This window comes from Typopeltis vanoorti, chromosome 20 (assembly GCF_054136105.1).
Source record: "Typopeltis vanoorti isolate ZY-2024b chromosome 20, IOZ_Tvanoo_1.0, whole genome shotgun sequence".
NCBI lineage: Eukaryota > Metazoa > Arthropoda > Arachnida > Uropygi > Thelyphonidae > Typopeltis > Typopeltis vanoorti.
The window spans coordinates 68901722-68915566 of NC_143568.1; the positions used below are offsets into that span (position 1 = coordinate 68901722).

The window sequence follows — 13845 nt, forward strand, 5'->3', positions numbered from 1 at the left end:
ACTTCAGCTATACAGACTAGAATCAATCTCGCACAATTTGTTGAGCTCTTTATAAAGACTTTTGAAATTGAAGTTAAACAGTGTTCAAGATAGCCAGTCACAATCGATTTCGAGACTACTCGAAGCCGATCCAGATACAAACAATCGATTTCGAGACTACTCGAAGCCGATCCAGATACAAAGATTCGTAGATTGTATGTTGAACTTGTTATTCTAGGTAACGGTTGTTGAGATGTTCCAAACGAATTGATGCAAGCTGAGCACTCTGTTGATATCTATAATGAGATTGATGCGTCATCCTCAACTCTCAAGACGTTGATTTCATAAAACTACGCTTTAATTTTGATGAAAAGTGATTTTCTTGAAAAGTGATTTCGTGAAGTATTAATATTTATATTCATTTTCAGATTCATAACTTGAAATTCTGTGTCGTCTAACAGTTAGTAGAATTTGATGATTTCTCAAGTTTCAAAAACTATCTTTTGAAGTTCGATAGAACTGCATTTTTTTTTTTCTTCCTGATTTCAGAGCCATATCATTCGTACCTGGCGAGACCTACGTCTTTATAGTAACCACATCGAAGGATGTAGGCGATGTTAAGACTCTCACACTCAAATGGAAGACTTCATTTGGAATTTTCTTAAAACATCCTTTGTATGTGGAAAGCGTCCAAATTCATCCAATGAACAGCATCGAGGAAGGGTGAGTTAAAACTGTTGGTCTTAAAATACAATTTCATTTATATAATACAAAGATGCAATTCAAATGTGTGACAAGGATGACCAGAAACACAGGATAACTCCCAAAGCAACATTGCTTGAATATTTTTCTAGTATCTTTTATAAATCACCTTCATTTTTTCCCAGTTACTTCAGACGTTTATATAAGACACTAGACAATCTTCACACTGTAAAGCTTGCTTTGATAACATTAGCACTCTCAAACTATATCATACAACACCGCAACAATCGATAGTTTATATTTGACAGATCTGATAGTGTTACCATAGCAACAGCAGATTCTTTCTACATCACAGTAAACCTATGTCACAGTACATTCTTATAGCCACATCCCAAATTTGATACTAATGAAAGCATCTGCAAATAAAAACATCTCCTCATTAAAATCCCGTAGTAATTAATATTGTTAAGTGATAGGAATGTATTGAGAATTTGCTATACAAATGGCCACCGTAAGGTATTCAATTATCAAGATATTTAACTTTTTTAAAGAGTGCATCAAACGGAAGATCTTCAGAATAATTCCCGAGTCAATATTTTAAAAATAATTAACTTCATTAGTTAACCTTTGGGAAAGATCCCCCTCTCGACTAAGACCAGAGAACAAATAATTGTTGATTAAAAACTACATACAAAGAGGCAGCTTCAAACACTGTTTTCCCAAATACGAAATTCTTATGTAGTATCCATATTAAGAGTGAATGAAGACTCCACCGTACATCTACTGATCTTTTAATCAATAATTTCCAAATATAGAACATGCCTTGAATGACCTCCTTTAGCACCATTTCACTGCCATATGCAGGAAGTATACCAAGGTTAAGGTTACCTTTTTTATGTCAAGAAAATAGTTCGAAAGTAGAACAATAAAATAAAACCTTTGAAGTTTGAGTTTCTTTGATCTTTTCTTAGTATTTCTTTTGAGATATCAGTAATTAAGACAATGCTTTTTTTTTTCTATAGATCGACCAAGAATGCGGAAGAAAGAACATTCTGTCCAATGGAACCTGGTCCCATTAATACTGGCAAAAAGGGTTCGTTCGTCAAGAATAATGAGTGTGTTACAAGTGAATAAAACCTGCCGATTTATGTGATCTCATTAAAAGTCAAATAAACTGTGTCCTTTCATTTATTTTAGGAATTCGTTTCTCACATCTCACCACTGATTTAACTTCGTAATAAAAGAGACATTTTTGATCACTTTACCATCATTTTATCTATGTTGACTAAATCAACAAACCTTTCCTAATATAGGGAAAATTCCAAATCAGAAAGAAATCGTATAATGCAATAAAACGATTGCATAAACTTGATAAGACTACTTTCCCACCCTTTATTGATGTCCCAAATACACAAACTAGAATTATGCATTGGAAAAATTTAGATTACAAAGAGATTATTACTTGTGGTTAGTAATTTTAGGAAATAGTTGACCGGATGAATAAGAATCTCTAGTCTCCAACCAACAACTGCTGGTTCTAATCCCGTTATGTTATAGTTGTTAATGTATTTATATGGTAAGCTATTTTCATTACCACTACCCTGCTTATTGAATCCTAAAATATCTTGAAAACAAATTTCATCAATATTTGGTCAAGAGCAGTGTTTCTGGATTATTTAACTCATCTTACTCGTGGTATTAATATGCTATAGGCTGGCTACCTTTTGTGCTCGGAATTGACATATGTGTTGATTTGTAGTATTAATATTTATCAATTAACAAAGTGCTGGTTGCAAGAATCCGTTCTTTCACATTCTGTAAATCCAGTACTTATGGAAGTTACACTATTTTGTCCAAAGCATATATACGTAATGTGAAGCCAAAGTCACAAGCAAACGATAAGGCCGACCACAAGATGAGAATTTAAGAAGGTATTAATATACAAATATCCCCATAGTGCAATTCAAATGAACGTTCTAGTTTGCGTTGAATCCGATCCAAATGCAAGATACTCTGTATTTCAATAACAGTGTCAATGGTACGTTAAAGAAAAGCGACACCTCCTCCTTCATTGTATTAATTCTGATGTAATATTAAACTGCTTAGACTTCTGTTAATTAATAGAAGTCTAAGCAGTTTAATATTACATATTTTTACTAATATATTTACTAATAGTTTAATATTACATTTTACACAAACTATAAAACAGGTTAAAGACCGATTTCGTTTTTACAAGTCTGAAGAGATCACATGTTTATTTTATTTCTAAATTCGACTTTAATTCTCCATATTATTTTCGAAATATGGTAAAATATCGCTATTTTATATTTCTGCTTCTTTTTTCTTAAAACTCTTAACGAGGATTTCGATGAAATATTTATCGCTAACGGAAGTTGGTATTCGCATTTTTTCTGTATACAGATGCTAAATTTTGATACATTGGAAACTGCATCAGATAGGACAAAAATAATCTCGTTTATAACACTGATATAGAAAAGTGTTTCCTCATTCGGATTAATGTAGGATGTCTACATGTAATATAAGTCAATGGAGAATGAATTTCATGGTTCACTGGTTGTTTAGATTTCACCGTTATGACAAAGGCTATTAGTCAAGCATCATATCTGTGCATTACGTGTCTTCTAGCTAGTATGCAGGTTGCTGGTGAAAGCGTAGCCCATTCCGTGCGAAACTGGCTACCCCCCCCCCCAAGTTAAACAGCTCTTTAAAAGACTCCTAGCATTCTAAACGGGACTGATTAAATTGACGAAAGAAGTGACCAATGAGAACGACTAATTTGCAAAAGCCCTTATAAGATTTCTTCGATTGCATTTCGAAGATCAGCTGAGTTAGCAAAGAGGATAGCGTATCGGCCTTCACTTAATAGGTTCAGGGATTCGAATTGCTTCTTAGCATGAATGAATACCGATGTCTTAAGGTGGAAGATTCAGTCAGCGTTCGATGGAAGACCACCGCACTATTGCTAACTCAAAATGGCTTGGAAAATGTTCAATGTTTGGTCTCTGGAGAAGGATTTCTGAGTTAACTGTAGCTTACACACGGTACCAAATGAGCTACGGGTTACCAACCTTTCGTGGGTGAGACTGACAAAAAAAAAAAAAAAAAAGCTAATAGTATAATAAGAAAGGCGTGCGAGTTCTACTGTCTGAATGCATTATTATTTTTATCTGCATTTTTTTTCAAGTAGGATTATAGAGTTAAATTAAAACAAGTCTAGTGATAATGACATTGAATCTATGTCATTACTGAGCAACTATTTTGCTTTTACCGAATGCGTAGTTGCTTCAAAGTAGTGAAACCAGTTTTTTCCGCAAGTGAGTAAGCAAGCAGCGAGGCGAGAACCATCGCTCAATTTAGAGAGTAAGGTGTGGCAATCAAAAGGTTGAAAAACCGCTGATGTAAACCGTGTCATTGTGCATACGGGGAATTCCTTAGGGACGCATGATGCAGGTTGGATAACCTTCCTGAGCAGTGACATTGTTTACATTACAGAGTATATCATTGCGTATGAAGTGGTGACGTCATTTCACCAAGCTTACCTGCATTGCAGAAAGAACTTGGATTTCAATCGATTGACTATCTTACTCAGATGGTTCAGAAGGTATTGCAATTACCATTACCCATAGCGTACCTTGTGATCTATACAGAGATTATGAAGACAAATTCATAGGCTACATCAGCACACGAATTAAATGTAAATAATTTAACTCGTTGAATTAAAAATAAGTTTGTTTTGAATTAAGAATTACATACGCGCGCACCGCTGTCTTTCCTTTCATATGGAAGCCTCTCTACCCTCTTTATTGAAGATTTGCCGCACAATCTGTTCTAACCATTGCGATAGTTAGAACAGATTGTGCCTAAATAAGTTAATATTTTCCATTATATAAATACATCATTAAACATGTGGTCTAACAAGTATTTCATGACAAGCGTTGTCTGGCGATAAGATCTATGACTCATGTAATTATCCACTGGTATGTTAAAATTCTGTTTTTTTATTATTGCAAATACTCAAAACTCTCATAATTTCTATGCATTTATTTCAGCATAATTTTTACCTTTCCGTATCAATATATGGTTCCATCTTCAGCAGATGCATTTATAGCAAAATTAGACAAAGTTAATGACTGTTGACATACAACTGGTTCTAATGGCCTTCATTAAGTAATTTAAACTACTATGTTATAGAGGGGATGGCTTTTTATTTCTACCTAGTGATTTTAATGACCAAACTGAGTCCTTCAGTAGGTCAATCACACTCTCTCGTCTACCGGCACTTGTCAGGGGCGACACTACATGTCATTACCATCTTGTAATACATAAAAATGAAACAGGAATAGAAACTGTAATTATTAAAACACCTTAATTACTAGAAATTCTACATAAATTATTTAGAAGAAAATTTGGCAAATAAATGCTTGATACATTTATGACTACCTTAATATATTTAAAACACATTGAGATACGATAGTCACCATAAAAGACGTCATCAAATTTTTTATTGAGAACAGCTATAAAAGAGGAATTGGGGTTACTTGGAATTAAACAAAGCAATTTAAGGTTAACAGGCAAGTACATTAGCCTGTTAATTGTGTGTGTTCTAGCTGGTTTATGTCTGCTTTTGGGAGATGGGAGATGAAGGAAATGTGATCATACTTTTTTTCTCCCGAATTAACAACAGAATATAAAATTTAAGACAAGGATCGCTCAAGACATCGCTAAAAGAATGGGCACAATGCTTGGCACAACATTGACATAGGAACTAATGGACACAACTTTATCAGCAATGCAAAATCAGGACAGCTCCATAATGTTGATCGTACTCCAAGGAACATGGCACAAACACCATCCAAGGTACAACTAGGAACTTTAACCTTCTCTTCCTCACTAGCATATAGAATAACATTACTCGTATCTGTAGATCTGTTCAACATCACATTTCTGTAATCTGTCTATTACAGTCTACACTTTTAAAATCGGCCATCTTTCATTGCTACTTTCAAAACTAGCGCGAGTCAAATGAGCACGCCATCTATACAACATCATTTGAGATGGTCTGATGTCGTGTAAGAAGATTTCATCCATAATAATCCCAACGTAACAAAAATAACATACCCATTAAATCAGTGGCGTCCAACCTTTGTTTTCACATTCGCTACACGCAGTCAAATATCAAACTGTTTCTTGTATTTGAAAGAGCTGTAATAATTGTAGCAATAAAAATAAATCATATTTGTAAACATCAATATAACATTTGCATATATTTTAATTCACAATATTTTGCATTTTTAACAAAGAATCATTCATATGCTTAACACTTATTGTCATTAATATGATAATTGGCATTTGTTGGGCCGTAGCTATCTGGGAAGGGTATTCAAATAATATAGCGTGCGACAGCTGACAGGTAAGCATATGTATTCGAGTGATAAAACTGTGCTGTTATTATTATTAAAGACTTTATTGTCTTTAATAAAGTGCGTGCGTGTGTGAAAGCAAGCACTACTTGCTTTCACACACGCAGAATTACATCTTCGGCCATCTTTGTATCTAAGTTTTCATTAAGTGTTTTACATTGCGTGATATGCATTCACTCTGGGAGTGTGGGAATCCCAGAAACAACCATGACAAGCACAGCGGCAAAACCATATCCCAAGATTCTGTGTTATATCAAATGTATCTTCAAAATAGCCTCTGACTTTCTATCTATCGAGTCATTTTCGTAAAGGATAAAGTTCCTATTTAATTATTTAGGACACGTGCGAAACATTTTCACCGTGCAAATGGAACACTTCACTTCGTCTCAGATAGCTTTCTATCTACCAGAGGAGAAATCCGTAGTTTACAAAGCTGTTTATCAAGTCATCAGTGACCCTTAAGCGAACTCCACTAGAGAGCTGCTGACAACTCTTATTACGATAATCATTGCGGTCCAAATTCGACCTACTCTAACCCAGAGTTTCAATTGAATATTATCGATTTGTTCAGTTTATTTGATGACAATACGAGTACAGTACATAGTCATTCATTTTAGCCACTGGGTTTATCTTTTTTAAGGGATTTATGAATTTCGGCAAAATAGGCCAAAATGGATGGGGGGGGGCGTACAAAAGAGAAGAAAATCAAATGACATAGACTCCAAGTCATTATTCCTTGACTGTTTTACCTATTATTCATCTAAAACTCAAAGTAATTAAAAGAACTGATGTTATGCCTCCCTGTTTGGCCGAGGGGCCCTCACTCTCCAACCAACAGGTCGCGGTTTGGATGTTTGGGATTGTCTGTGGGTGGGAGATAGATCAATTGCATCACCCGAGACCATGTTTGGCCTCTAGAGCGGGATTAATACATTAAAAATAAATAAAATTATAAAATGAAAATCTTTAGTTCACTCACGGTACTAATGTACTATAAGCATACAACCTTTCTTGGGTGGAAGTTCCATACGTGGAATGTGAACTTTGGTTGTTTGATTTGAATACAAAATTTGCTTATTGGAGGCTTGAATTGGCCTAAAATTGGTTTCAATTGGTTTCATTTGGTTTCATTTTCGAAGCTGCTACTTGATTAACAAGATTGATTTGAATGATGAGAATGTAAATATTCTCTAAACTTTATCGTAATACACCAACAACACTCTTACAAATAAAATGTGAAGGTGAAGTAGCTATATGTAGTTGGCATTTTTTCACATATGAGATTTTTAAAAAAGATCATTATGACCTGCTAGGCTGGTTAGCAAGCGGACAACGTCAACTTTCTCACCAACAACTTTGATTGTTTGATGATGAGGATTTAACTCTTCGGTCGTATAACTCTAGATAACTTTGTAGGCAAATGTTCTTGCGATAAAGTGTTTCTGGTGAGATTTTTGCAGGGTAGTTGACCATTGCTTTCCCTAATCCCCCATTTAATCTGGGCCTGGGACCAGCATATAGCTGACGAATCAGACCTATAGGAAAACCCGAGTTTCCGGATGAAAAAAAAAAACTCTACCTCCGCCTGAGACCAGCTAACTCACCTTAATCTAAAGAAACCAAATAAAGGTTCCGCATGGCAACAGAAGGAGAATCCATTCCGATAATAGGGTAATCAATCCGTATTGTGGGATGAGTTGTTTATTATTACACGTCGAAAAATTAACTTCTCTTTTATGAACATTGTAGTTTTAAAGTGTTAAATATGTTGCTTGTATAACAGTTGGAAAATTTTACCTATAAAGCACGTGATTTCCCGTGTTGGCGACCAATTCGTACCTCCTTCATTTCTTTCTCTCCTTCAGCATGAATCGACTATTCTTGGCAAGTCTTCAAGCGAAGCTCTCTCTGGAGAGAGAGAGCTTCGCTTGAAGATTTTGAAGAAATTGAAGAAATCTCTTCAATTTGAAGAAATTGAAGAGATTCTCTGGAGGTTTGAATTGGTCTAAAGTGTTACATTTATCGTGTGTACAGAAGGGTATACAGTTTTTATTTTAATTCTGTACAGAATTAAAATAAAAAAATATAGACGAAGAGATATACAACCGAAATTTGAGGTTATCTAGGAAGAAATAATAATAATAATAATAATAATAATAATAATAATAATAATAATAATAATAATAATAACTTCGAAATGTATATAAGACGAAATCAAATAAACATATCAGTATTATCCAAAGAAACGATATTAAATATTCATTCATTTTCGGCCAAATGTATTGAAACCTTGAAGTTTCAAATTACCGGAGAGCTTATGAGAATACCTTTGGCGTCGCACTTGGTTTGGACTGCACTACTTAAAAGGCAATGGACTTTGTCCGGAAGAATGCATATTCTTTTATTAGCGTGTTTGATTAAGGTTTCACTTGTGATGCTTGTAGGAACTCCTCAACCGAGCAGTCGACTTTATTTCAAGTTTGAAGCTAAATATCTGTGACAAAATCATGCACGCTTTAAGCATAGGACTGGTCACTACCTTGTCGTAAACGTCTGTTAATTATGATTATTAAAAAACATAAAAAAATAAATAGTGTACGTTGGCTGTACTGTATCTAACAAATATTTAGTACACACATCTTACGAGTATCCACGTGTTATGTTTGCGTTTTTCAGATGAATGAAATCCTTGCTGTTTCTTATTCTGTATAAACGTGTACGGGTGGTTCCTTCACCCCTTTTTTTATGTAAACATCCCCAAGGCGGAAGTAAAATAAACGGGAAACTTGGTAGAGTAAAGGACTAAATCCTCATTCAGCATGTTTACAATCAAATGCGACGTAGTTTTAGCAAATAAATACAAGAAAGTTGATATCGGATGCGAACATTGCAACACCATCTGCGGTGTAGATGGACAAAGAGAATAACTATGAAAGAAACGACAACCAGGGTCATGGAAAATAAAAAGGAAATCCTTCTAGCCAAAGTCCAAGGTCTAAAAACAAAAGTGACCTCTTGTCACAGCATAATATCATATGCAGTCAGGTTCTGTGACCAGCATGTAGTTGTTTTTCTCGTAAGTACATCAATAGTGTAAACAAGTCCCACGTGTTTGGCACTTCTGGTACGCTTACTAAATAAACGATGCGTAACTGGTCAGTTTTTTCAGTGTGTGTGTGTGTGTGTGTGTGTCCTTCGAAAACACGTGTGAATTTTGTATACAAGAAAAAATCCCTATCTCATTCATGTTTTACTCTGTAATGGTATAGGGATTTTTGAAGAATCTGTTTCTTAGTGTACCTTAGGCTAAGTGTTGATATAAAGTTATATCAGAAGGAATACAAACTTGACAAGTATATATTCTTTTCAATTGTAAAAGAATGTCCATTAACTTCATATCATTCAAGTCAAAAGTGTTGAGAACAAAAGTGTATATTAATATATTATTGCGTAAAAATAATAATAAATTTAACAATTACAAAATTGCAGATTTCTGTTCCCATGGAAACGGGGGAAAAAAAAAATTCCTTTGCAAGTGTTTAGAATCAAATGATAAACTTCACTTATCATAATGGTTCAAGCCAAGATTTAATAATCGAAATTTATTAGTTCTGATTACGTGCGCGTTTTCGAAAGGGGGCGCTGTTCTTGAAAGAAAATCACTAAGGTCGAGTGTTATGAACTGTTGAAAATATGAAGATTCTCATTCTTCGTTTGCTGTCAACAGATCCACAGCTGGATTTGAAGATATCTTTTAACTGAAAACAACAAGAGAGCAAAAAAAAAAAAAAAAGAAGAAATAAATAGGGAAATAAATACATTGCCCAATCAGCTCTATCACTGTAAAACCTCCATTTTAGATAGTGAGTGAAATTTACAGAAAACCAATTTGAATCCCACTAATTTCTTTTGCTTCTAGCAAAATTGCGAAAAATGTTCATAATCATCTAAACTTTTGAATTTATTTTAAATTTAAATTTATTTTATTATTTTAAAAAAAGGTAGCGCACCCACAAATCGAATGTTTTGGTTAAATTAAAGGCTTATGTTTTTTTTTTTTTTTTTTTTTTTTTAATCCCTCAAAACAGACAAATTGGCCACAGAATTCTCACAATTTACATAAAATTAAACCACAACCAATTGCATTATTTTGGCTTCATAAGATGGTGTTGTACCTGTCCATATAAACCTCACGACCGTTGTATCATCATACACTAAATAAAAAAAATAAAAAAAAATAATAAAAATAAATAAAATAAATTACCCGATGCATGGCTGCATTTGATGGGTGGGAATAAAAAGCTAACCATATAAGTGGAAAGTTTTTATTTATCTATTGTTATTATTATTATTTTTATGTCTCTTCCAACCACGAATTTGCAAATCTATGTGCATCTCTAACGTGGATGGGCTAAGTATATTTTCTCCTATTTCCAATTTTTATCATTAATTATATATATATATATGTATATTTATATTTATATTTTTCTGTTAATTTTTACATGGTCTGGACACCCTACTTTACAGATCAAAGCCCGGTGTGACAACACTCTAGAGTGTTGTCACACCTAATGACACCTACATCCATAGCCATGGCTGGATTCGAATCTGCAGGCCGTTGATTGGAGAGCAGATACGTTAACCACTCGACCAACCAGGCAGGCATCATGTTTAATAAGTGCTTAACTTTGTTCAAATAGTTTAGTCTCGAAACAGGCTTTACGCTAGACTTTTGCTCATAGCTGGAAGAAAGAATTCGTTGACAATAAAGTTAACGCAAAATGGATTTTTATATTGGAATCAAATCTATACAAGAAAGAAAGAAATATAACAGACAACTAGCGCCAAAGCGGGAAATTTTGGCACGAAATGGAAGGAACAGGTACCTGCGTAGCATTGTGGTAATCTGTACGACGTAGGTCTGCATAGCTTGTTCTTTTTTTTTTTTTTAGTTCATTTCAAAGTATATTTGGAGTACGTAATTAGGTTTTCTCTCAAGAATCATTAATCTGTCTTCAGAATATATACGATTACAATTCAATAAATCTACGACCTTCTTGAATATGTTTAGGGTATCTACCAATAGAGAACTATTTTTTTTCTCGAAAGTTTATTCCAATCCCAGATAAATTTATTTTATTTAATTGAATGAATTCCATTAAGTCAAACCTACAGCACTCCTTCATTAGTTTTTAATTATATCTTGCAGGGAATTTATAGAAAAACGTCCTCGTAATCCGATTTATTAATTTCTTTACCGACGTTATAAAGTTCAATCAAATTTTCTCTTATTCTTTCATACAATCTGTTGGCTTTTTTTTCCCCATACTTTTCCGTTATATCAATATTGTTTCTCAGATAAGGATTTTCAAACTTGAACGCAGTAGTCTAAACTCTAATCATCATTTCCCCCAAGGATATAATTCTTTGTGTCCATAAAAACAAGAAGCAAGCAGCTTTGGCTGTTAGCAAATAGTAATGGATAACGAAATAAGAAAGACAGACATGATGTACAGTCACTTGAGTTTTCCAGACATCCTTTCATATTAAATAAACACAGAAATGTGTCTAGAAGTTTTTTTACTGGGATAAAGTCTGGAAAATTTATTAACTCAGATTTTTAACTGCTTCCTTTCACTTGAGAACAATCACAATACTGACTTAAGAAGTATTAGATCAGTGTAATATTTATCAGGTATGGTATAACACTATTCTCTTATTTTTTACATGAAATTTCGATTACACAACACAATTTATTCTATAGATTCAGACATTTGACATCAGAAAGCATCTTTCAATAGTCTAAAGAAATGTTATCCTTAATTTTTATACTAATGTGTCAAATATCATGTTCATGGATTTTTTGTCTCTCTCTTTGACTCACCACACATGAAGTGGTACGTCAAAGCCAAGTGGATAATCAGTTGTTGAGTTTACTGTTCATTTTTTTATCGCCTTACTGTTTATTTTAAGTCATACAATTTATGTAGTAAATTCTTATTAATAACTAAGAGCATTGTATAAAAATGTACTATTATTTATCGTCTTGAAATGTCGCCCCTCCTGATCAGGCGACTTTGTGCGGGGCACAACCTTTACAGAGCGTCCTGTTCGTTATACACCACTAGTAAGCAAAATGTTTTGTTTTTATTATTAATCTGGTAAAGCACTGTGCAAAAGCACACAAGATCTATTTATATTGATTTAGTTTTCTTATTTTATTTTTGTTTTATATTTATTGTTAATATAGCATACTATAACACAACATGTTTCCATATAATCATTGCTATAGTTATCTGAATAAACCTTCAAATGTTTTGGTTTTCAAATTTAGTTGCTAAATACGTTCCTGGAATGCGCAAGCAGATGTACATAATTGCACCGTGTTGCAGTGGCGGCTAGTGGCTTGAAATCGTAGGGGGGTGTTGCAACCTTCGAAATATACATACACATTGTAAGTACAGTGTATACGAGTTTGGATAAAATATCAAAATTATGGTAAAAATTAAAAAAAAAAATTAAACATGAAAAAATATTGTTTATTATCGATAAAATTATACAGGTTGGTATAATTCAAAATTACTTAAAAATAAAATCCATTCCTTTAATTTGATTATGATATAATATTGTAATTAAAGGAATGGATTTACAATTTTTGGACATTACGATTAAATCCTTTAATCGTAATGTCCAAATATTTAAAGAGATGGAGTAAATACGATAAACACTACGAGCACTCTACTACTGGCGCAAACTGCATATAAACAACAGTGGAACTGCGCGACGGACAGTGCCGCATTACGCTAATAGCTCGCATCTCACTATGACGTGCATATGCTTGCGCGCGTAGCAATATGACACTGTGGTAAACACAGTGCTGCTTGCGCCCTTCGCCCTCCTAAGTGCTACGAGATGTTTTTATTATTTTTTATACAAAATAAGAGAATTGTATAGGATTGTTGAGCAGAAAATTAAATATTACAACCAATATAAATAAATTAATAAATATATTTATATATCGAGAAAAATTGGGAGTGCTGTAATTTTGCGGTGCCTATGCACGAGTCGCCCTTGCCGTGTTGCATATTTTATGTCCAAAATGCGGAGAGAATTGTGATTCTCCATACCCTATGTAAAAAGCGCGTCCTCGTATCAAGAGCGGTTTAGTTTCATTTCTAGCCCAGTATCCTTCCATTATTTGTGTTGTTGCAATGAGGGCTCAACAACTATGCATCTTTAGCGTAATTTAGGATGTAATGCATCCTATATGCGTACATTATTAGCTTTTTTTTTTTTTTTTTTGTAATTGTGCAATAGTAATGACGTACCCATGTGGCACAGCCTTCAATGGGGAAAGAGGTGAGCTCCCATTCATCTCCACGAAAATAGTTGGAGGTAGGAGAAAAAGACTGAAGCTACTCCACAATAGCGAAAATAAAAATAAAAATTATGAGAATCTTAATTTTTCTGATTATGATTTCTAGTTGCAGAACTCGGCAATGCAGTTGATTCCTTGTTGTCTGAAATCAGGCCCTAATTTGATCCATTCTTTCTTGTATATATTTTTAATTAGCTGTGAATACTACATGCTTATCTATCTCGTTATCAAATACTTAATCATATCCTTAGATACGGTAGATAGTATGCTTATCTATCCTGTTATAATATCTGAATACCTGGTTATCATCATTAAAGGAAATGATGTCAATGTCATTTCCGGTGA

The 13845-nt window shown here is 33.8% G+C and overlaps 1 protein-coding gene across 1 annotated transcript in view; it reads left to right on the top strand.

Annotated features, from left to right (window-relative positions):
• The window catches only part of LOC150095539 (uncharacterized), a 79908-nt gene that overhangs the window by 14273 nt on the left and 51790 nt on the right, over window positions 1–13845 (top strand). The window contains exon 10 of the mRNA XM_090410705.1: window positions 529–702. Coding sequence (XP_090266831.1) covers window positions 529–702 — 174 coding nt within the window. The remainder of the gene's footprint in view (window positions 1–528; window positions 703–13845) is intronic.